The 23,104-nt window shown below is 40.0% G+C and overlaps 2 protein-coding genes and 1 non-coding gene across 5 annotated transcripts in view; 2 read left to right on the forward strand and 1 right to left on the reverse strand.

Annotated features, from left to right (window-relative positions):
- Nucleotides 1-12,088, reverse strand: part of RSF1 (remodeling and spacing factor 1) — a 170,100-nt gene extending 158,012 nt beyond the window's left edge. The window contains exon 1 of the mRNA XM_024749386.1: nucleotides 11,684-12,088. Within this exon, the coding sequence (XP_024605154.1) occupies nucleotides 11,684-11,870 (187 nt within the window). The 5' untranslated portion in view covers nucleotides 11,871-12,088. The remainder of the gene's footprint in view (nucleotides 1-11,683) is intronic.
- Nucleotides 12,089-12,210: 122 nt separating this feature from the next.
- AAMDC (adipogenesis associated Mth938 domain containing) overlaps nucleotides 12,211-23,104 on the forward strand; it is a 28,581-nt gene continuing 17,687 nt past the window's right edge. The window contains exons 1-2 of one of the 3 annotated variants that reach the window (XM_024749453.1): nucleotides 12,211-12,346; nucleotides 20,851-21,000. In XM_024749453.1, the coding sequence (XP_024605221.1) occupies nucleotides 20,869-21,000 (132 nt within the window). In that variant the 5' untranslated portion in view covers nucleotides 12,211-12,346; nucleotides 20,851-20,868. Of the gene's footprint in view, nucleotides 12,405-20,850; nucleotides 21,001-23,104 lie in introns of all 3 variants that reach the window. The other 2 variants (XM_024749463.1, XM_024749446.1) reach the window with 2 other exon arrangements.
- Nucleotides 14,624-14,730, forward strand: LOC112402689 (U6 spliceosomal RNA). The gene has a single exon (XR_003003753.1). It is a non-coding gene; the product is annotated as a U6 spliceosomal RNA (small nuclear RNA).

The following is a 23,104-nucleotide window of genomic DNA, read 5'->3' on the forward strand; positions in this document are numbered from 1 at the left end:
TATTTATATATACATAAATATGTACTCTTAGTATAAAACTGTTCATGGGCACAATAAACTCCAAAATTCAGAACAGTGGTTGCCTATGGGAACAGACAAAAGAGAATCAGAACAGGAGTAATATACAGAGGACTGCAAATAAATTTGTAATTTTATCATCTTAAAAAGTAAAAGTAAGGGAATTCCCTGGCTTTCCAGTGGTCAGGACTCCGCACTTTCAAACACACACACACACACACACACACACACACACACACACACACACACACGGTAAAAGCAAAAGCAAGGAAATTGAAAGAAAAAAGCACATCCTAAAAAATCTCAGAACTCTGGGGATTAAGAAAAAAATCATAAAAATCACGAAGAAAAAGAAACGAAAAGCATCAGACTGACAGATTTCTCAACAGCAACAGTGGATCCTAGAAGACAGAAGAGCAGTATCATCAAAGCTCTGGGGGAAATTATTTGTGAATACTAGAATACTGTATTCAATCTAAATGGGCAGTCAGAACAGAGAACAAAATAAATATATTTTCAGACATGCAAGAACTCAAAATTCACCTCTTAGAAATCCTGTTTGAAAAAGAATGTACTACAGCAAAAGAATGAATCTAAAAGGAAAAATGTGGGAATCAAAAACAGTGGTGAGTAAAAAAACTAGTAAAACATACAGTTTAATTTAAATAATTGCTGAGAAACATAAATATAAATGAATTACAAAGACTTCCCTGGTGGCACAGTGGTTAAGAATCTGCCTGCCAATGCAGGGGACAAGCCCTGGTTCGGGAAGATCCCCCATGCCGCGGAGCAACTAAGCCCGTGCACCACAGCTACTGAGCCCCAGAGCTACTGAGCCCGCGCGCCTAGAGCCTATGCTCCGCAACAAGAGAAGCCGCTGCAATGTGAAGCCCGCGTGCCACAACTAGAGAAAGCCCACACGCAACAATGAAGATCCAATGCAGCCAAAAAATTAATTAATTTTAAAAAAAAGAATGACAATATGGAACTAAAATCCCAGCTAATTAAAACATGACAGGTTGGGTGTGGGACAGGATCAGGGAGGAAGCCTGTTAAGATTCTTACATTGCTTGAGTTATTAAAGCAACTTACTGAGGACACAGGGAGGGGGAAAGGTTAGAGAGTAGCACTGACATGTACACTACCAAATGTAAAATAGATAGCTAGTGGGAAGCAGCTGCATAGCACAGGGAGATCAGCTCAGTGCTCTGTGACCACCTAGAGGGGTGGGATAGGGAGTGTGGGAGGGAGACGCAAGAGGGAGGGGATATGGGGATATATGTATGCATATAGCTGATTCACTTTGTTATACAGCAGAAACTAACACAACATTGTAAAGCAATTATACTCCAGTTGAGATGTTAAAAAATAAACTAATTAAATAAAATACAAAAAAGGCAACTTACTGTGCTCTAGTATCACCCTCAGAAAAAAAATGGAAAAAATCTCCCAATATTAATTTCCTTGTAGATACAATTATTTACATTATTGATAATTCTAGCTTAAGAAGTATACATAGTAACATTTTGTCTTTCAAAATGATGGAGCTATCCTTTACTAACTAAATGGCATGAGACAAGCCTTAAACTATAACTCAAGGAACAATACAGGTTTGAGTTACTACATGGTGTCTAATAGCATGTGTAACAGTTGGAGAGTCACTCCTAAAAAGGAATTCAACTCAAAATTTCTGTTAAATAATCTTTCAAGATTAATCAAGAATTACTCATCAACTATCAACACACACAAAGGACATACATTTACTTAAGTATTCTCATCTATATAATGGACTCAATCCACACTACATATTTAACATATCTATTTATTTAGAGTGGCATTTCAATTTATTTGAAGTTCCATCTCTTTATTTGTGGGGAGGGGGAAACAGAATGTCTAACAACTAACAAATCTTTACCCAGCAGAACGTAGCAATCTCTAAAATTACAACAAATTTTTTGCAAATGAAAATGACAAATTATCTCAGTTAAAAAAAGCTTTACTGGGCTTCCCTGGTGGTGCAGTCCGCCTGCTGATGCAGGGGACACGGGTTCGTGTCCCGGTCCGGGAAGATCCCACATGCCACGGAGCAGCTGGGCCCGTGAGCCACGGCCGCTGAGCCTGCCAGTCCGGAGCCTGTGCTCCACAACGGGAGAGGCCACAACAGTGAGAGGCCTGCGTACCGTAAAAAAAAAAAATAAGAACTTCAAGTTACCCCTGGTGGAGATGATATAAAACAATTCAGAGAAATTGAGCTGAGAATTTTTTTTTTATTTAAAAAGTAACTAGCAGAGAAGTAATAACGACTTTTCCCTGGATGACTTCAGACAGGTAAAAGAAAAAGTGGATTTTAAAACTATACTCTGAGGATTCCTATAAAAAGTAATAAGCTTAGAAGACAGAGGTTAACACGTATGCTTTGGCATGCACTCAAGACCTGGTACAACCAGGGCTTCCCTGGTGGCGCAGTGGTTAGGAATCCATTTGCCAATGCAGGGGACACAGGTTTATGCCGTGGAACAACTAAGCCCATGTGCCACAACTACTGAGCCTGCAAGCCACAACTACTGAAGCCCGCGCGCCTAGAGCCCATGCTCCACAAGAGAAGCCACCACAATGAGAAGCCCGTGCGCCACAACAAAGGGTAGCCCCCGCTTGCCACAACTAGAGTAAGCCCGTGTGCAGCAATGAAGACCTAACACAGCCTAAATAAATAAATAAATAAATAAATAAATAAATGGGGGGGGGAGACCTGGTACAACCATATAAGCCAAAAACAGAATTGGTAAAGAGTAGCCCCCGCTCGCCGCAACTAGAGAAAGCCCAGGCGCAGCAACAACGACCCAATGCAGCCAAAAATAAATAAATAAATATAGAAGAAATAATAATAGAAAATAAAAGTATACTTCCCATTTAAAAATAATAATAGTAATAATAAAACCCAAGATGGAGAGGACCTGGGAGGAAAGTCGGAAGGAAGGAAGGAGGGAGGGAGGGAGGGAGGAAAGGAAGAAAGAAAAAGAAAAAAAAAAAACAAGTGGAGAGAGGGGGATTTAGTAGTACAGTGGACCCTTGAACAACAAGGGTTTGAACTGCATAGGTCCACTTACAGACAGATTTTATTCACTACAATACCACACCATCTACAGTTGGTTTAACTATGTGATATGCAATTGGTTGAATCTGCCAACGGGGAACTCCATACACAGACAGCCGGATGGCTGACCGTGAAGTTATACGCGGATTCTCCACCACACTGAGGGTTGGCATCCCTAAATCCCCTGTTGTTCAAGGGTCAACTGTACATATCTGTATAACCAATACCCAAAATGAAAAGGAGAGTTACACCATGACAAATCTCTAGCAAGCAAAGGATAAAAAGAAAAACTAAAAGTACATCAAAATAGCCATCATTACTAATTTGAAATAGGTGACATTTTTTCTTTCAACCAACATTTGGGCATCTACTATACGCTAAGTACTATGCTAGAAACAAAGTGAATAAAGCAAAATGAATTCTTTATGGAGTTAAGTCATTGACATGTTGCCTTTATTTCATGTGCTTTATTTTATTTTATTTTATTTTTGCTTTAAAGAAAAAGAATATACTTCTAAAGAGCTTATAACTCATGTGTCCCAATGTGATTTTCTCACATGGTCTGAAGTTCCTCAACCACAAATCTTTTGGAAAGCTAATGCCTAAAGTTTGGTTGCAATTTCCTAGACACACCATATTATTTCACACTTCTGTGCCTTTTCCCATGCTGTTCACTACCTGGAATGCTCTTCCATCTCCTCTTCAATCATCCAAATTTCCATAATAACTACAGTGATGCTATGATATCCCCTGGAAAAAGTTAGGTATTTGCTCTTTTATATTCCCAATGCACCTCCTCTCTTAAAGCAATGAGAAGCCCACACACCGCAATGAAGAGTAGCCCCTGCTCGCCACAACTAGAGAAAGCCCGCATGCAGCAACAAAGACCCAATGCAGCCAAAAATAAATAAATAAATTTTTAAAAATATTTTTTAAAAAAGTTAACTTTAACTAAGATTTAATTCTAAAATGAAGTTTTAGGGCTTCCCTGGTGGTGCAGTGGTTGAGAGTCCGCCTGCCGATGCAGGGGACACGGGTTCCTGCCCCGGTCCAGGAAGATCCCACATGCCGCAGAGGGGCTGGGCCCGTGAGCCATGGCCACTGGGCCTGCGCATCCAGAGCCTGTGCTCCGCAACGGGAGAGGCCACAACAGTGAGAGGCCCACGTACCACAATAAATAAATAAATAAATAAAATGAGGTTTTAGAACAGAACATGGCATTATAATAAACCGGGAAAAAACTATTCGTCTCATTAACATTACCCCTGCCCTCAAGGAGATTAAAGTCTCATAGGCTAGACTGTAAGTGCAAAAAGTATTATAAGTATTTATTTATTTATTTTTGGCTGCGTTGGGTCTTCCTTGCTGTGCGCGGGCTTTCTCTAGTTGCAGCAAGCAGGGGCTACTGTTCATTACTGTGAGCAGGCTTCTCATTGAGGAGGCTTGTCTTTGTTGCAGAGCAAGGGCTCTAGGGGTGCGGGCTTCAGTAGTTGTGGCTCAGGGGCTTAGCTACTCCACAGCATGTGGGATCTTCCCAGACCAGGGCTTGCACCCGTGTCCCCTGCACTGACAGGCAGATTCTTAACCACTGTGCCACTAGGGAAGTCTCTGTTATGAGTATTGTGATATAAAATCTACACAGGACACTGTGCGGTAAAATGGCAGAAATGGTTAATTTAACTTGAGAGACAGAGAAAGCAGGAAAAATTTCACATGAGCACTTGGTGCTTAAAGAGCAGATTAATGATGGGCAGGAGTACAGTGAGCAGGCCAGGGAAGGAAGGTGGAAAGAGAATATTCAACTCAGGTAGAAGGATGAAGAAAAGGCATAAAGATGTGAAACCACCTTTCATACCTTCAGAGACCTGCAAGCAGTTCAGCTTGACTAAAACAGAGTAGTAATGATGATAGAAAAGTGAGGTTGAATATAAAATGGGGTAAAGAAATAGACTCAAGACATGGAATAAAGTATGTGAGAGACTGAGGTCTAAGTTGGCTCCTTGGTTTCTGATCTGGGTGACTTGGGTGGATGGTGGTAATATTCACGGTGAGAAGTAATTCAAGATTAAAAGTAAATAAGGCAGCAACTCAATTTTTCTTTTATAAAGCCTCTTAGAAAACTAGTTTTCTTAATTCTTTTTTTGAGATATAATTGACATATAACATTATATTAGTTTCAGGTGTACGAAATGATTCACTATTTGTATACATTGTGAAATGATCACCACAGTAAGTTAACATCCATCACCACATAATTATAATTTTTTCTTGTGATAAGAACTTTTGAGATTTATTCTCTCCGCAACTTTCAAATACACAATGCAGTATTATTAACTATATTCATCATTATACATTGTATAATTATACATTGTAAAATTAACTGTACATTATATCCCCACGACTTATTTATTTTATAACTGCAAGTCCGTACCTTTTGACCACTTTCACCCATTTCACTTCTTGGTATAAGACTACTCTTAAATAATTTGTTTTTGTGATTACCAAAGAGATACATAATTAGTATTGAAAGGATATGTGAAAAAATATGATACAAAGAAAAAACAACTTATAATCCTACCATCCAGAAAATTATTAAGATAAACTTGTACAAATATAGGGGAAAAAGGCATACAGATAGGATAAATACAAAGCTAAACAAATTATAAAACAAAGTTCACTAAAAATATGTATCATTACAGAGTGTACACTATATTTGCCCATATAATAACATTTTTTAAAAAAATCACTGCTTCATTGTCTATCTTTGCTGCTAAACTATGAGCTCCATAAGGACAAGGATCTTATCTATCTTGCTCACCAATGTATCCCCAGTGTATAGTGTACCTGGCACACATTAGGTAATCAATTAACATTTGTTGAAAGAATCAATCTTTTTTTTTTTTAAATGAAGCCCCAGATTACTCTCTCAAGCAATATTTGATACTTCAAAAATTCTAACATAAAAAGAAAACAGAAAACACGCTGATACCCTTTGTAATGGGATCTGCCACACAGTAAAAACAGAAAAACAAAAACACCCAGGCACAGTATATTAAGGCTATATCCATCAGGTAGAGAGCCAAAGAAAATTTCTCAAATCCAGGAACACACAGAAATACCTTTCCTGAATACATGATTCAGGCTAAAATGTACTTTGGGTCTGAATTGTTCTTACTTTCCCACACTATATGAGGTTGTACATCTCACCATAAAGTTGTCATAGACATAATTTTAGTCTATTAACTTATAGACTAGAATTCATAGACTACTAACCCCAGTTGATAAAAAAATCCCAGAGAGGGGACTTCCCTGCTGGTGCAGGGGGTTAAGAATCCGCCTGCCAACGCAGGGGACACGGGTTCGATCCCTGGTCCGGGAGGATCCCACATGCCGTGGAGCAACTAAGCCCGTGCGCCACAACTACTGAGCCTGCACTCTAGAGCCCACGAGCCACAACGACTGAGCCCACGTGCCACAACTACTGAAGCCTGCGTGCCTAGAGCCCGTGCTTCGCAACAAGAGAAGCCACCGCAATGCGAAGGCTGCTCACTGCAACAAAGAGTAGCCCTTGCTCTCCACAACTAGAGAAAGCCCGCGCGCAGCAATGAATACCTAACGCAGCCATAAATAAATAAATAAATTTATATATATAAAAAAAAAATCCCAGAGAAAAAAATAAGCATTTGAATGATGATAGTAACTCAAGCTCAGCTTTGTTACTTCTTACTAGATTAGAAAATCCTTAAAAGAAGGGCCCATGTTTAATGTCTTTTTAAAATAATCATCATAGGGAATTCCCCGGTGGTCCAGTGGTTAGGACTCTGTGCTCTCAATGCCAAGGGCCTGGCTTCAGTCCCTGGTCCGGGAACTAAAATCCCACAAGCCGTGTGGCCAAAAAAAAAAAAAAAAAGGGTATTTTAAAAAATACATAATCACTATAATGTTTACTGCACTTAGAATATAGCAAATATTCAATATACAAATTAAGTAAATGAAGTAGCTAATAAATGCTTACCTTCCTTACTAGCTGAGAATTTAACAACACTGGTAAATTTCAAGGCAAACTCTTTAGTAATTTAAAAAAGAAGAAAGTCAGTTTTCATTAACAGGCCCAATTTTAGCCAGAAAACTCCTGTCCCTATTACCTCCAGTTCTGGGACAATGCCTACAACCTCCCTCCGAACGTCCATAACTTTTGGTTACCTCAACTCTGTGATATACCAAAAATGATGGAAAAGAAATACCTTTCTCTCCTTCCCTCTAATAAATGTCTAAAGAATATTTCTTCTTTCAAAGGTGGAAGAGCCAAAACTAGACATTTTGACCAAACGAGGTTGTGGTTCCAGCAATGCTACCACCAATAGCCTACCACTGTAGATCCATGCAACTCCTGGCACATGTACCTGGTAAGATCTTTTGCTCAAAGCAACAGATGGTGACTCTAGTTATGGTAAAGTCATCTTTCTACTTCATGAATGAACCTAAAAACTGCTGTCACACAATTCGATTATCACCAACAGAAGAGAACATATTAAGTTTCAATCACAAGTCCAGTTAAAAAAATAAGGTATATCCTTTTTTTTTTTTTTTTTTTTTTTTCGGGACCACTGTGCCACCAGGGAAGCCCGGTATATCCTTTTATACTTGACATTTTGACTGCAAGAGTTAAACTTCAATTCATTTAAAAATGTGAAACACAAATCAAAACTAAAATTACACTAAAAATTAAAAAACCAAAACAAACCAAAAAACTAATGATTCAACTTGTTTAATACTATACAGGAACTCAGTCAACCTTATCCATACACACCTTAATAGATTGTCATTAGATACATATAACTTCTCAATCAGTACCCATACAAAGACTATGTTTAAAGAATGAAAAACTATATTTTTCTCTTGAAGAAGAATGCCCTCTGGAGGAGAGGGAAGATACTTGGGAGCCTCGGATGTTGGTAATTCCACAAAGTCAATGTCCACTTTTGTTTACAGTCGTACCTCCTGATCAACCACCTCCCATCAAGAGGAAGCTGGGGAGGTCCATACAGAGCACAGAATTGGGAGGGCTACAGTAGACTGAGGGAGAGGGAATAAAATATACCTTCAGTTGGCACATTCTTTTCCTATTCTAACTAATATCAATAACAAATCTAAGATTCTACCAAAAACTGTATAATCTTGGGCACTGGACAGCTGAATCAATCTCTTGAACCTTAGTTTCTATGCCTGCCAAATAGGAATAATAGTACCAACCTCAGAGAATAGTTGTAAGAAATAAGGAGCTGATGTTTGCACATAGTAAATGCTCAGTAAATGGTAGCTTATATCCTTAAAACTAAACAAGTAGTTTATAAAACCAAATTTAATAACTGACACTGTAGGGGATGAAGAGCATTCTAAGCCAAAACCATAATGTCAAATTAAGACTTATAAACAAAAATTTAAGGGAAAGATCATAAAGGGCCTAAACAAGGACAATATAGAGAAATACAGCCTTGTTCAAAGATGTCATAATGTCGATATACCTACAACAATGACTAGGTAAAAAAGAATTTAACTGGCAACTCAGAAGAATATACTTTACAAACCTTTTAAGGAATAATCGCACTAGGAAAAACCAAAAGTTTTATAAAATAGGATTATTGAAATGGCACTAAGAACTGCCTTTTAAAAATACTAAAATGTATATAGAGCAAAACTCCTTTGATTATAACAGACTTTTCCCCAAGAGCACAACAGCTCAACATTACACTGTGCTTATCCTTTCTCACTACAAGCTAAAAATTTAACATTTTCATTCCAAATGTACTTTTGTGTCTTCTACCTCACAAATACCTTTAATAAAATTTGTAATACAAGAATATTTAGGGAATTCCCTGGCGGTCCAGTGGTTAGGACTTGGCACTTTCACTACCAGGGTCCAGGTTCAATCCCTGGTTGGGGAACTAAGATCCAGCAGGCAGTGCGGCATGTCCAAAAAAAAAAAAGAATACTTATAAGTACTTGGTTTATGAAAGGATTTTTGAAACATTTCATTTGGTCCTCAGATATTACCTCTATTTACTCAAGAAACTGAGGTCCATAGAAATTAAGTAATTTGCCCCACAAACTACATATTATTACACTATTCAAGAGGTTGATTCAGCTGTCCAGAGATTATCAGCAAAATATTTAGTTCAACTAAAACCAATGTCTTTTAACTCTTTCTAGTACACCACAACTCCTTCCCCAAGACTCAGTCCAAACCTTCTTAGTGGGAGCAGTATTATCAGCTACTACAAGCAGGTTAACCATCACCAAAGGCCTGAAAATCTTCTCCCTGCACAGTAGCAGCATTTCACCTGCAGAGACTTTTCACTTGCCAAGGATCTTGAACTGCGTAACATTAATTATTATTCTTGGATCACCTTATGACAAGATCTATTATTATAGTTGAAACTATACCAACAGTAATGCATGGCTGAACCCACTGGTATAATCTCTCAACTCGTATTACTTCTCATTTTTTACTTAGCTAGTCGCCCATTGTTCAATCCTAGATAGAAAAGTAACATGAAGTATTAGACTGACTCTGATATTTTTTCTTGTTACTAACAGAAGCCAAATGCAGTGGCCAAAATACTTAAAAGGAATGGAGAAGCAAGCAATCTTATATACCACCCAAAATATAATGCCAGGACAGAAAATTTATGCCTGCATTCCAACTTGGTCCAAATACATTCCAAAAACAATTTACCAGCAATCCCTTTCCTCAAATTCCCACCTTTCTCTCTTATAGATACATTACCATCATTTCCCAAGGTATCCTAAAAGTAACTTATAAGGCACTCTCCTTCATAATGATCATTTCCGTAAAAGAAATGTAAATACAATTTGATAGCCATCAAATTGCAATTGAAATTACTATATTGGGGAGTTTAACTTTTCAAGAAATTCTGCAGAAGTCTTTATATAATATAATCTTTTATTTGCCAGAGTTTATGAATGGTAGAGGAGATCTGGGCAGGTAAGAAGAGATATATGCCTGTACCATAACTGCTGTATTAATTTGAGTCTTTGGTAGCCATAATATAATTTTCTCTATAGGTAATATTTTGAACAACTTCACACTTGGGCTCTTCCTAGCTATGTAAATATATTCTGTTAACAGAAACTTCTTCATTTCCATGGAGAATTAAAGAGCGGCCCTGATTTCTTGTAAAGGAAATAGCTATCTGTTTTGCACAATACCCAGTCCACTGTGGCCACCTAATACGGACAAAAAGGGGGAAAAAAAAAAAGACCTATTTGGAAACGTTTCTTCTCCAGCCAAGGGCTGTTCCCAGATAAAGGCAATGCTCAGAGTACAACAAAAAAGCCCTTCTCTGAAAAAAGAAATGTGCCAGAAAGCAGAGGCATGGATCGGGAATAAATAGGGAGGGAGTGCGCTCAATGAGGGCTGGAGGCAGCAGGCGCAGCGCGGAGATGCTCCAGCGAAAAGAACCACCAGCCGCCGCCGCCGCCGCCGCAGCAGCAGCAGGAAGTTTCAATGGGGCCGGGCAGAGCATGCGCCCTGAAGCCGCGCGGTGGCCTTATGTGGAAGGAGCACCACTTGCGAACACCAATAATAGACCGGCGGCACCAGAGAGAGAAACATGAGCAACAAGCACCTTCTTCAACTGTTTCCCCTCCGTCTGAGCCCCTCCTCCACCCTACATACTAACCACCCCACCCTACCCTGCAAATGGGAGGGCGACTTCTTCTTCCCCTAAGCCTTATACCAGGATGAAGGGGGAAGGGACTGGAAAAGTGGGGAGATGCTCTTCTATTATTTGGGGGGAGGTGGGGAGGAGGAAAACTATGGGGGAGGAGAAATTAACCCTCTACCCTCCAAAGTGGAGAAGCTGAACCGACTTCATCCCCCAAAGCGAGAATGGAGGAAGACCCCCTCCTAAGGAGGAGGAGCAAACCTCCGGACTCAGAGGAAGGAGTTTGGGGGGTTAAACCAGCCCTGGAGGGGAAAGGAAAAGAGACCAGAGCCGACTCTCTCGGGGGAGTTCCCACTAGAGGGAGGGAGAGATGAAGTGTCCGCTGCCCCCGCCCACCCAGGTGGAGGGAGAGAAAGAGGCGCCCCGAGAAGATGAGCCCAGCCTCCCCGGAGATGGTAGCGAGGATGGTGGGAGGAGGGGAGGGAGTGAGGGAGGAGTAGAGGAGAAAAGCGCAAAGCTGGCCGGAACCTGCGCTCCCCTTCCCCCGCCACCGAGAGGGAGAAGGATTGGGGGGCCCGGTCCCCGCCGCGGGATAGCAGTCCCAGGGGCGGCCGACCAGCACAATGACCCCTCCCCGCCCCCAGCCCAGACCTAGCCCGCGACGCCCCCACCTCTGCTGGGCGTCGGGCGGAATGGCCCTATGGGGCCTCCGCCCCGCCTCCCCACTGCCCAAGACCCCGGGGGCTGGGAGGAGAAGATCGGTCGGGCTGAACTGCGCCCCAGCGGGAGGACAGAGTCGCGGAGGTCCGGGGTGTCTGTGAAGAGCGGAGAGAAGGAGCATGCCAGGGCCGCTTCCCGCCGGGCGTTCGGGCCCCTAGCTTACCTTCTCCGTTGCCGACGTCCGGCGGCGGAGCTTGCAGCACCCGCTCCAGCTCGGGGAACGGCAACTCAGGCAGGTCGAGCAGCGGCCCGTAGCGCTCCAAGAAGGAGCAGACTACGGCGAAGTTGGGGCAAGAACCCGGGCAGCCCGGAGGAGCCATAGCCACCGCCGCTGCCGCCGCCGCCGCCATTTTGAACTGGAGGATGGAGGAGGAGGCGATAGGGGGGTGGGGGGAGTTGGGGTGCCGAGGAATGGCAGGGCAACCTTACAGACGACAGGAGGCGCTAGCAAGTGGGCGCCCCTGCGGATCCGAGCGTCTTAGGCACGGCGCAGCGATCCCACAATACAACGGCGGCCCGGAGCAGTCGAGAACCGAGTCAGACGTAGGAAAGAGAGGCGCCCCGTGCCTTTCGCTTTCAGCTCTCTTTCCGCCCCCCTCCCTCGCTCCTCCCACTTCGGGTTCGCCACTGCCTCGTGTGACAAGGGGAATGAAAACAAGGGCTGCGGGGCAGGGAGGCGGGCTGGAAGCTGGAGAGGCGGGAGTTTTAGGAACGGTGACCAATAGGCTTGAAGAGGGCGGAGCTTCACTCGATAACAGGCCAAAAGACTTTTTCAGGGCCGCGCGAGTCGTGGGGGGATCGCCTGGCCGGGTCCTCGGGAGCAAAGGTGAGAGGTAAAGCAGGGAGCCGTTCGAGATCGCTGCTCCTTGGAGGGAGGGCGTTGGGTAAGTTTGGGGGGGCACTCGGGACAGAAACTGGGGCACCAGATGGTGGGGGAAGTTGAGGAGAGTGAATAAGAAGCAACAAAAGAGAATAGGGGGGAAAAAAACGATTCTGAGAAAAAGTTGGAGAAGGGAAAGGTGGAGAGGTGCCCTGAATTAGGGGCTGGGATGGAACCTTTGTATGGAGATGTCTCAGTGAAAGTTTGCTGAGGGATATTGCTAAGGTACAAGAACCGCACCTGTGCTGGAAAGCAGTGTCTGAAAACTCTGGGGGACGAGGGCCTGATGGAACGAGGCTCTGCCGGGATCACAAGTCTGCGGAGTTGGGGCCCTGCTAGGAAATCAGGGTCTAAAGGGACCAGGCTCTTCACAGGGACCAAGGTGTGAGAGGACAGGGCCCTGCTGTGGTTGCCAGCGTGTGAGGGGGAGGGGCTTTGTTGAGGCACGAAGATCTGGGGACCAGGCTCTGTAGCGGCCCAAGATCAGAGGGTGGACTAGGACTGCACTGAGGGTGGACATGGTAGGAAACTTTGTGCAAGGGAAAAAAGTTTGTTACAAGACAGGGTTCCGCTTCGTTGGGAGAAGCAATGAGCATTCTCCCACAAAGAATCTCGGAAAAACCATCAGTAATGCAAAGTAGAATGTGCGGCTTGGGATACAATGTGCATTTTGGTTAAGAGCCTGAGCTTTGGAGTTCAGCAAGACTTGATTTCTAAAGGAACCGCCTCAGGACATTGCGGAAGATTTTTTATTTCTTTGAACCTCTGTAAAGTCGGGTGATAATAGTACCTACAACATAGGATTTTACTAGATAATTCACAGTACATTGAGTAGCACAATGCCCTGGCACACTGTAAATACTTTAAAAATATTAGTTGCTACTATTGAACAAATTCCTAAAACTTAGAGTTCAGCTATTTGTAATTGATAGTTTACTACTTTGAGCCAAAAATTTCAGTGCGCATTTAAAATTTATATAGTATCTACTTACTAAAAAGAATTTCAAAGTATAATATAAACCATTTAAAATAGGACCATTTATAATTAAAGGAAAATAAAGAAATCTATAGGCAAGTAATTATATTGGGAACAGAAAAAATGATTACCACAATTAAAAATTGAATTTTGTTCTGCATTTCTAGGTAAAAAAGGGAAAAACTGTAATGTTCTATATCAGACTAAGAAAGAAAGAATACTCGTTTATCAAGAGAAAAAAATTCTATATTATAAGAGGACTTTATTACCTAGAATACTGATTCTTAATCTCAAATAATATACAAACCCTTTTTGGGACTTCCCCATCAGTCCAATGGTTAAGACTCTGCCTTCCAATGCAGGAGGTGAGGGTTCGATCCCTGGTCAGGGAACTAAGATCCCACATACCAGTGGGGTGCAGCAAAAAACTTTAAAAAAAAAAATTACAAACCTTTTTATTAATTTATTTATTTAAAAATTTTATTTATTTATTTTTGGCTGTGTTGGGTCTTTGTTGCTGTGCGCAGGCTTTCTCTAGTTGTGGCGAGCAGCGGCTACTCTTCGTTGCAGTGCGATTATGGTGGCTTCTCTTTGCTGTGGAGCATGGGCTCTAGGCATGTGGGCTTCAGTAGTTGTGGCATGCAGGCTCAGTAGTTGTGGTGCTGGGGCTTAGTTGCTCCACGGCATGTGGGGTCTTCCCAGACCAAGGCTCGAACCTGTGTCCCCTACTTTGGCAGGCGAATTCTTAACCACTGCACCACCAGGGAAGTCCCTACAAACCCTTTTTAAAGGAAAAAAATGTTGTTTTAAAATTTACAAATACTGGGAGGGGAGGAAATGGGAGATTGGGATTGACACATATATACTATAGATACTATGTATAAAATAGATTACTAACGAGAACATACTGTATAGCACAGGAATTGTACTTAATGCACTGTGGTGACCTAAATGGAAAGGAAATCCAAAAAAGAGGGGATATATGTATATGTATAGCTGATTCATTTTGCTGTACAGTAGAAACTAACACAACATTGTAAAGATATGCCAATAAAAATTAATTTTATAAAAAAGAAAAATAAAATTTACAAATACTCTTGAAAATATCAGTTTAAGAAATACTGATGTAATTAAAGTCTATACAGCAATATGAATGTACTTCATGCCATTGAACTACACACTTAAAAATGGTTAAAATGGTAAGATTTATGTTATGTATGTTGTGCCACAATAGAAAAGTTTAAAAAGTGCTCGTTTCGGCAGCACATATATTAAAATTGGAATGATACAGAGAAGATTAGCATGGCCCCTGCGCAAGGATGACATGCAAATTCATGAAGCATTCCATATTTTTATGGGGATATATGTGTATGTATATCTGATTCACTTTGTTATAAAGCAGAAACTAACACACTATTGTAAAGCAATTATACTCCAATAAAGATATTTTTTAAAAAAAGTTAAAAAAAAAGAAAGAAAAGTCTCACTTTAGGAAAATGTGATGAATTATCATAGCAAAAGTCTTAATTTAATGTGTAGTAAAATATTTTAAACAACACTGAAATGAAACAGAACTAAACTAAAACATATATTGTATAACAGGGAATATAGCCAATATTTTACAATATAATGGATGTAAATATAGTATAACCTTTAAAAATTGTGTTTTAAAAGTGTGAATCACTGTGTTGTACACCTGAAACTTATATAATGTTGTTCATCAACTATCCCTCAATTAAAAAAATAAATAAATAAACTGAAATATGTTGGTAGAACTCTCAAACTCCCAAGTATATATATCTCTATACCTGGGGCCCCGAAGACCCCAGTTTAAGAAAAATTTGACCCAGAACTTATCAGTTTTGCAAAGATACAAAAATCTTCATAAGATCATAACTTAATTGACCTTAAATGAAAGGCAGGTACACAATATTAAATAAAATCATATCTTTGTGAATGAATTTTGATGGAAAAAAAACCTTCAGACCAAAAGAAAGATTTAGTTATATCGTTTTCTGAACACTACCCCCCTGCCTCTTTCCTTTCTCTCTCTTCGCTTGCAGCTTTTCCAGCACCTCACCTGCTCTCCCATGGGATTGTAAATATAACTTTCTAAAAAAAAAGCTTTATATAATTTTTTTCTTTTCTCAGTGCTGACACTGTTACTCAAAGCGGGGACTGATAAATAAGGTTAGAGTTTCTGCTTTTGTAATCAAGATTGGCATTAGAACAAAGTCCTTGGGCATCAAAAGTTATATCCACCCAAAAGATGAGAGATGTTGTACTACAAAGCAAGGTTTAGGTCATACCTTCACTAAGTCTGTTCTTGGAAAAAAAATAAATGATAAGCACCGTCTCTTCTTGCCTTGGGCTAAGAGAATTTGTGGGTTACAAGAATTTAATCCCAATTTACGTAGTTAAATAATTGCATTATATATATCAGACTAAAAGGTAAAGATAGAAAAAATAAGTAGCTTTAAAAGAAACTGTAATTGATTTATTGCTACTTCCATAAAGAAGCCTTTAAATAAGCATTAAATTACCTACACTCAGTCTTTATTTATGAATAAGAAATTTCTTAAGATAGTTCAAATTTCACATTCTCTTAGGGGAAAAGACAAAATAGTTTTGCATTCAGAATTAGTGACTAGTTTATTCAAAATACCAAAAAGAAACAAAATGCTCATCAGAAGAAGAATGGGTAAATAGTGATATAGTCTTTCAACAGACTACTACTCAGACTGATACACACTTGATATATATTACAACATAGGTGAATCTCAAAAGCATTTTGAGTGAAAGAAGAAAGACACAAAAGAGTAGGTACTGTAAAATTACATCAATATGAAGGTCTAGCTAATATATGGGAATAGAAATCAAAAGCTTCTTTTGAGCTTGGAAGGGGATTGACTAGAAAGGTGCACAAGGGAAATTTCGAGATACATTCTGTTTCATGACTAGCAAGTTTATACATTTGTGAAAACTCTTGAACTCTAAAGATATTTCTGCATTTAATTGAATGTAATTATGCTTTGATGTTAAAATTTAATGGCTTAGCCTTCAATTTTGTCAAATTACATTGATAACAGTCTGCCTTATAATGGAATAATTTATACATATTTCTGTCTCCCCAACATATTATCTTTGCATTTGTCACACAATTTTTTTTTACAGATATTGTAAGCCTGGCAAATGTATATTGAAGTGAACTGGATTCAACTGTGGAGCCAGTTTGGGAATTCCTAATTAGTAATGAGCAAATTTACTTAGGTTTGTTTAAAACTCACTTTTACAAGAAATACTTCTAGAAGTATATGGATATGTTATATGTAGTGAAAAAACTGTTAAATGTCAACAGAAGTAGGAATCTATGGTCTTCAAAATAGTTTCATAGGAAAATATACGAAAATAAAAAGAAGTAATAAACAAGATTTAATCCAGCCATTTTCTGGTTCTTTCTCTTAATGATAACTGAATTCTCTGTTGCAATAGAATTGTATTCATTGAAGAAACACTTTTAGAAGTGCCTTACCATCTTTTTTCTTAAGAGTTATGCATCAGGGCTTCCCTGGTGGTGCAGTGGTTGAGAGTCCGCCTGCCGATGCAAGGGACGCATGTTCGTGCCCCGGTCCGGGAGGATCCCGCATGCCGCGGAGCGGCTGGGCCCGTGAGCCGTGGCCGCTGGGCCTGCGCGTCCGGAGCCTGTGCTCTGCAACGGGAGAAGCCACGACAGTGAGAGGCCTGCGTACCGCAAAAAAAAAAAAAAGAGTTATGCATCAGTCTATTCTTATTTCTTAAGAGCTTTCTCTGATGAAATAATTATTTTTACTGAAAGAAAAATTATGTTGCCTTTTTTGTAGAAATGTGTAAGTTGGTCCTAATATTAATATGGAAGTGCAAGGAACCCAGGATATCCTAAACGGTTTTTTAAGTGATGAACAAAGTTGAAGGTCTCACACTTCCTGGTTTCAAAAGTGACTACAAAGCTACAGTAATCAAAACTGTGTAGTACTGCCATAGGATAGCTACTATGGACCAAACTGTGCCTCCCCCAAATTCATATGTTGAAGCCCTAATCCTCAATGGGACTATATTTGGAAATAGAGCCTTTAAGGAGGTAACTAAAGTTAAATGAGGCCGTGAGGATTGGGGCTCTAATGGGACTGGTATCTTTATAAGAAAAGGAAAAGACATCAAGAGTGCTCATGAACAGAGAAAAGGCCATGTGGGGACAAAGCAAGAAAGAATCCATCTGCAAGCCAGGAACAGAGGTCTCACCAGAAACCAGCCCTGCTGGCACTTTGATCTTGGACTTCCAGTCTCCAGACTGTGAGAAAATAAATTTCTGTTGTTTAAGCTACCCAGTCTTTGTTATTTTACTATGGAAACTCTAGCAGACTAGTACAGAAGTCTTTCTCAACCCTCATAACAGCTCATTACAATTTCCTTATACCACTTTTCAAAAGTTACCTTGTAATTTTTAAAGGTCACCTTTAAGAAATTGTTAGTAATTTGCATATGTCTTCTCTCCTCTGGTGTAATATTAACTTCTCAACAAGAATCATGTTTTATAAATTTGTGTCTTCCTCCCACAGCACCAAAGATAGTGTGTTTATGTCCTTTGTTATATTACACATTTTAAAAATAGGTTAGTAGTTATTAATATTAGGGAGAAATATCACTTTGTTATTGTCTTTATTTGGAGATTAAATACAGTTTAAGGACATGTATATAGGTACCATATTAACAAGGGGTAGACTGATGGTTAATTTTGTGTGTCAGCTTGGCTGGGCTATAGCACTCAGTTATCCAATCAAACACTAGGTGCTGCTATGAAGGTGTTTTGTGGACCTAGTTTACATCTACAATTAATTGACTTTTAAATAAAGAAGATTATCCTCAATACTCTTGGAAGGCCTCATTCAATTAGTTGAAAGGCCGCAAAAGGAAAAGTGAGGTTTCCTTGAGGAAGAAGAACTAACACGTCAATACTGAAATGACAACTCTTGCTTGAGAGCAGCCTGCCAGCCTGCCCTGCACATTTTGCACTAGCCAATCCCCACAATTGCATGAGCCACTTCTGTGAAATAAATCTGTTAATATATATAGTCTACTGGTGCTGTTTCTCTGGAGAAACCTGAATCAAGCACCTTTTAGCTATTGTACTTATCAATGCTAGAATTCCCATTTGATTCTTTTTTGAAATGTCTATCTCTTTATTGAGATTCTATATTCATTGAGTCATTGTCATAATTTTCACACTGAAGTATAGTTTTCTTTAAATATTTATTTATTTATTTTTGGCTGCGTCGGGTCTTAGTTGCAGCACACAGCCTCTGTAGTTGTGGCATGCGGGCTCTGTAGTTGCAGCACACGGGCTTCCTTGCCCTGCGGCATGCGGGATCTTAGTTCCCTGACCAGGGATGGAACCCGCGTCCGCTGCACTGGAAGGTGGATTCTTAACCACTGGACCACCAGGGAAGTCCCTGAGGTATAGTTGATTTACAACATTATATTAGTTTTAGGTATACAACATAGTGATTCAGTATTTTTACAAATTATACTCTACTAAAAGTTACAAGATAATGGCTATAATTTCCTGTGCTATACAATATATCCTTGTTGCGTATCTATTATATAAAGAGCATTTTGTATCTCTTAATCCCATCCCCCTAACTTGCCCGTCCCGTTTCATCATAATTTTGATTCTTTATGAATAGTTTCCTTTAGTTCTTTGAACACATTTAGAGTAGCTTCTTTGAAGTCTTCGCTAAATCAAATATATGGGAGTGCTCAGATACTGTTTCAGTTGATGAGTATGAGTCACATTTTTTTGTTTCTTTGCATGTCTTGTAATTTTTTATTGAAAACTGGGTATTTTAGATAATGTATTATAGAGTCTGGATTTGGATTTTCCCCCTACATTGTTGTTCTTAGTTTATTTGTTTCTGTTTAGTCACTTGCCTAAACTAAATCTGTGGATTCTGTCTCCCATGCAATGTGTGGCCACTGAAATCTGTATTAAGGGCTTTTTTTTTTCTCTTTTTTTTTTTTTCGTCCGTGCCACATGGCTTGTGGGAACTCCCCAACCAGGGATTGAACCCTGGTCCCAGAAGTGAAAGTGCCAAGTCCTAATCACTGGACCGTAAGGGAGTTCCCCTTGTTTTTACTTTTAAGCTTGGCTTCCTAGGGGGTCTCCTCTGTGCGTATATGTCTTAGTGTACAGCCAAAGATTGTGTTCAAACACCTCAAGCCAGTAAGACTTAACCCTCTCTACTGATGGATCAGCATCTGTGCTGGGGAGTACATTCAATGTTCAGATGTTTTCATCTCTTCCCTGGCCCTTACATTCTTCTGAGTCCTTCTGAGCCCCCTCACCTCTTCACTTTGCATGTTCTATAGGCTCCATTGGCCCAGAACATTTCCATGACTTAGGCCTATTCCTGTCTTTGATGCATATGCTCACAGCCTTTGCTCCACTCAGGATAGAGAGCTTATCAAGCACCTCTTGGGAATTCCTTTTAAATCCCTGTCTACTCTGACAATCCATTGCTTGTTCCAAACAGGCTTACAATATTAAGGAAGCAGAGCCACCTGCCATCCATATTTACTTGCCACTGAAATCACCAGGTTAACTGAAAATGCTCTAAATCAAGTGAGCCTCCTCTGCCTTAGCAGCAAGACTGTTGGTTTTCATGCCCTGCCCCAATCAAGTTGAACCTCTGTGCCAACAGAACTGTTGTAGGGGCATGGGAGTAATCCCAGGCAAGAACAACAAAACATCTTACTGTTCTTATCTGAAATTCAGTGGTTTTCATGAATAAGCGTTTTTCAGTTTGCAATATATCTTTAATATTATTTCCAGAGTGCCAAATTTTTATTTTGACAGTTTTGTCCAGCTTTATACCTGCTTTTAGGGAAAGGATTTGTCAACTTCCTCACTCCATCATGCTGAAGTAAATCTCCACCTTTAATTTTATCTCTCAAAAATATCCTGAGGGGCTTCCCTGGTGACGCAGTGGTTGAGAGTCCGCCTGCCGATGCAGGGGACACGGGTTCGTGTCCCGGTCCGGGAGAATCCCACATGCCGCAGAGCAGCTGAGCCTGTGCGTCCGGAGCCTGTGTTCCGCAACGGGAGAGGCCGCGGCGGTGAGAGGCCCGTGTACCACAAAAACAAAAAAAAATCCAGAGAATTCCCTCCAGCGTCTGAGAAGTAATTGTAGTATCTAGTTTCCATGGTTGGATGATTCAGGATCCCAAGAAAAACATTTCACTTGTTAGACCTCTGGAGAAGAAGTGACAACCACATAAATGAGAAAGATGCTTCTTAACTCATAGAGGACCAGGGCTTACTATATTTTGTATACAGCATTATAATTTGAAATACATTCTGTTTATAGTATAGCTCCTGTATTTTGGAGCTGTTTCAACCTTACTTTAAAACTGATTTACTATATTTTTCTTTTAATTTCAGAGTTCAATTAAGTTCCTTATGTCTTCCCCTGAAATTGCTTCCCTCTCATGGGGGCAAATGAAAGTACACGGCTCTACTAAAGTCTATAAGGACTGCAAAGTGTGGCCAGGGGGAAGTCGGGCTTGGGATTGGAGAGAAACAGGAACTGAGGTAAGCTATTAGTGTATGGTTGACACTGCATATGGTTGACACTGCATAAGGTTGACCAAGTGATTTTCAAACTCCTAAGCCATAATGACAAAGTTCCAAGTAAAAAGTAACTATTTCTTTCATTCTCTCTCTCTCTCGATATAATACACATACCATTAAACTCACCATTAGAGTTTTAAAGTATGCAATTCAGTGGATTTTTTGTCATAACCTTGTACAATAGCTACCACTACTAACTCCAGAATATATTTATCACCCCAAAGGAAACCCCATAACCATTAGCAGTCACTACCCATTCTTCCCTCCCTCCAGCTCCTGGCAACTACTACGTTCTGTTGCTATAGATGTGCCTATTCTAGATGTTTCATATAAACAAAATCATTCAGTTCCCTTAAGCACATACCTAGGATTGGAAATTCTGGGTCATACGGTAACTCTATGTTTCACCCTTTGAGGAACTGCCAGACTGTTTTCCAAAGTAACTGCACCATTTTACATTATAGATGTTAGAAATGTATGATGGATCCAATTTTTCTAAATCCTTCCTCGTCAACTTTTATTTGTTTTGCTTTGTTTTTATTATACCACCCTAGTTGATGTGAAATGTTATCTCATTGTGATTTGAAATTTCATTTCCTTTATATTGCAGCTCCTCAAGTATTCTCAGTGTGCCATGACCAAAATAGGGTCTCCATTCCATGAGTGGAGGTTGGATAAAAGAAGGGAACCCCCTACCTCTCCACCACACTCACTTGGGACTAAGCTTCAGCAATAGATAGCTGCAGGCAGTATGAGAAACACTGATGTCCTGATTCTCCCAGGAAGAAAGCCTTACAGCTGGTAGCTGAGAGAAGAAATAGCCCTATGTTCTTGGCTGCAGCAGTCTGGAGTGGAGTCTCACCTCACTGAACTAGGAGGAGGCAGGCAGGCAGCAGCCTTTCTTGAAATATCACAGATTTTCACCTTTCCTACCAAATATTTATATTTTTTCTTGAATACGTATTTCTTAATTTGCTGTTTCCTCTTTGAACCTTTTCCAAAGTCTTGGCATGATTGGGGTTAAAAAAATTTTTTTTTAGGTTATGTTTGTTGGTTTGTTTGTTTTAATAATTTACACTTAGGTGCAAGTAATGGAGCTCTTCATCCAGTAGTGATGGAAGTTGATCCTTCCATTCTGAAGGATAGTTTTGCTGGATATACAATTTGTGATAGACAGTCTTTTTCTTTCAATACTTTGAAAATGTCATCCCACTTTTTTTGGCATTAACTGGTTACTAATGAGAAATCAAATGTTATTAAGATTTCTTTGGATTTGACAAGTCACTTCTCTCTTGCTGCTTTCAAAATTCTCTCTTTATATTTAACTTTTGACAATTTGACTATGATACATCTACATGTGGATCTCTTTGAGTTTATCCTACTTGGAATGTATTGAGCTTCATAGATGTGTAGATTGTGGTTCATCATCAAATTTCAGACATTTTCACCCATTATTTCTTCAAATATTCTTTCTGCCCCTTCTATCTCTTCTCTGTGAAAACTGTTAGGGAGTATGTTGTGTGTTTTGGGGGGTTTTTTTTGGTAGGGGTTTCCAGTGTCCCACAGTTCATTGTTTTCATTCATTTTTCTATCCTTTTTCTCAGATTGGATCATCTCAATTTACCTTTCAGTTTTGCTGATTCTTACCTGCCATTGTACCCCATTAGTGAACTTTTCATTTCAATATTGTACTTTTCAGCTCCAGGATTTCCTTTAAAAAATAATTTCTATCTTTTTATTGTTATTCTCTATTTGGTTAGATACTGTTCTCACACTTTTCTTTAGTTCTTTAGATGTGGTTTCCTGAAACAATGACAGAAGTTTCCCTATATGCCTAAAACCAATAGGTGTTCCACTTTATGGTAAGGGGCTCTGTATGCAATTTGGGGTATGCGATCAACACTTAGCCAGACAGTTTAAAACTCTGCTTGCTCCTTGCTTATGCAGACTCTCAAGGGTACCCAGAATTGTGATCTTAGGGCCTTTTCATGTCATTCCTGAGCATGTGCACAATCCTGGACATGTGTTTGGCCTTTTCAATACCAAGGTTCATACCTGAGCTTTT

Source organism: Neophocaena asiaeorientalis, unplaced genomic scaffold, assembly GCF_003031525.2.
Source record: "Neophocaena asiaeorientalis asiaeorientalis breed wild unplaced genomic scaffold, Neophocaena_asiaeorientalis_V1.1 scaffold363, whole genome shotgun sequence".
Lineage (NCBI taxonomy): Eukaryota > Metazoa > Chordata > Mammalia > Artiodactyla > Phocoenidae > Neophocaena > Neophocaena asiaeorientalis.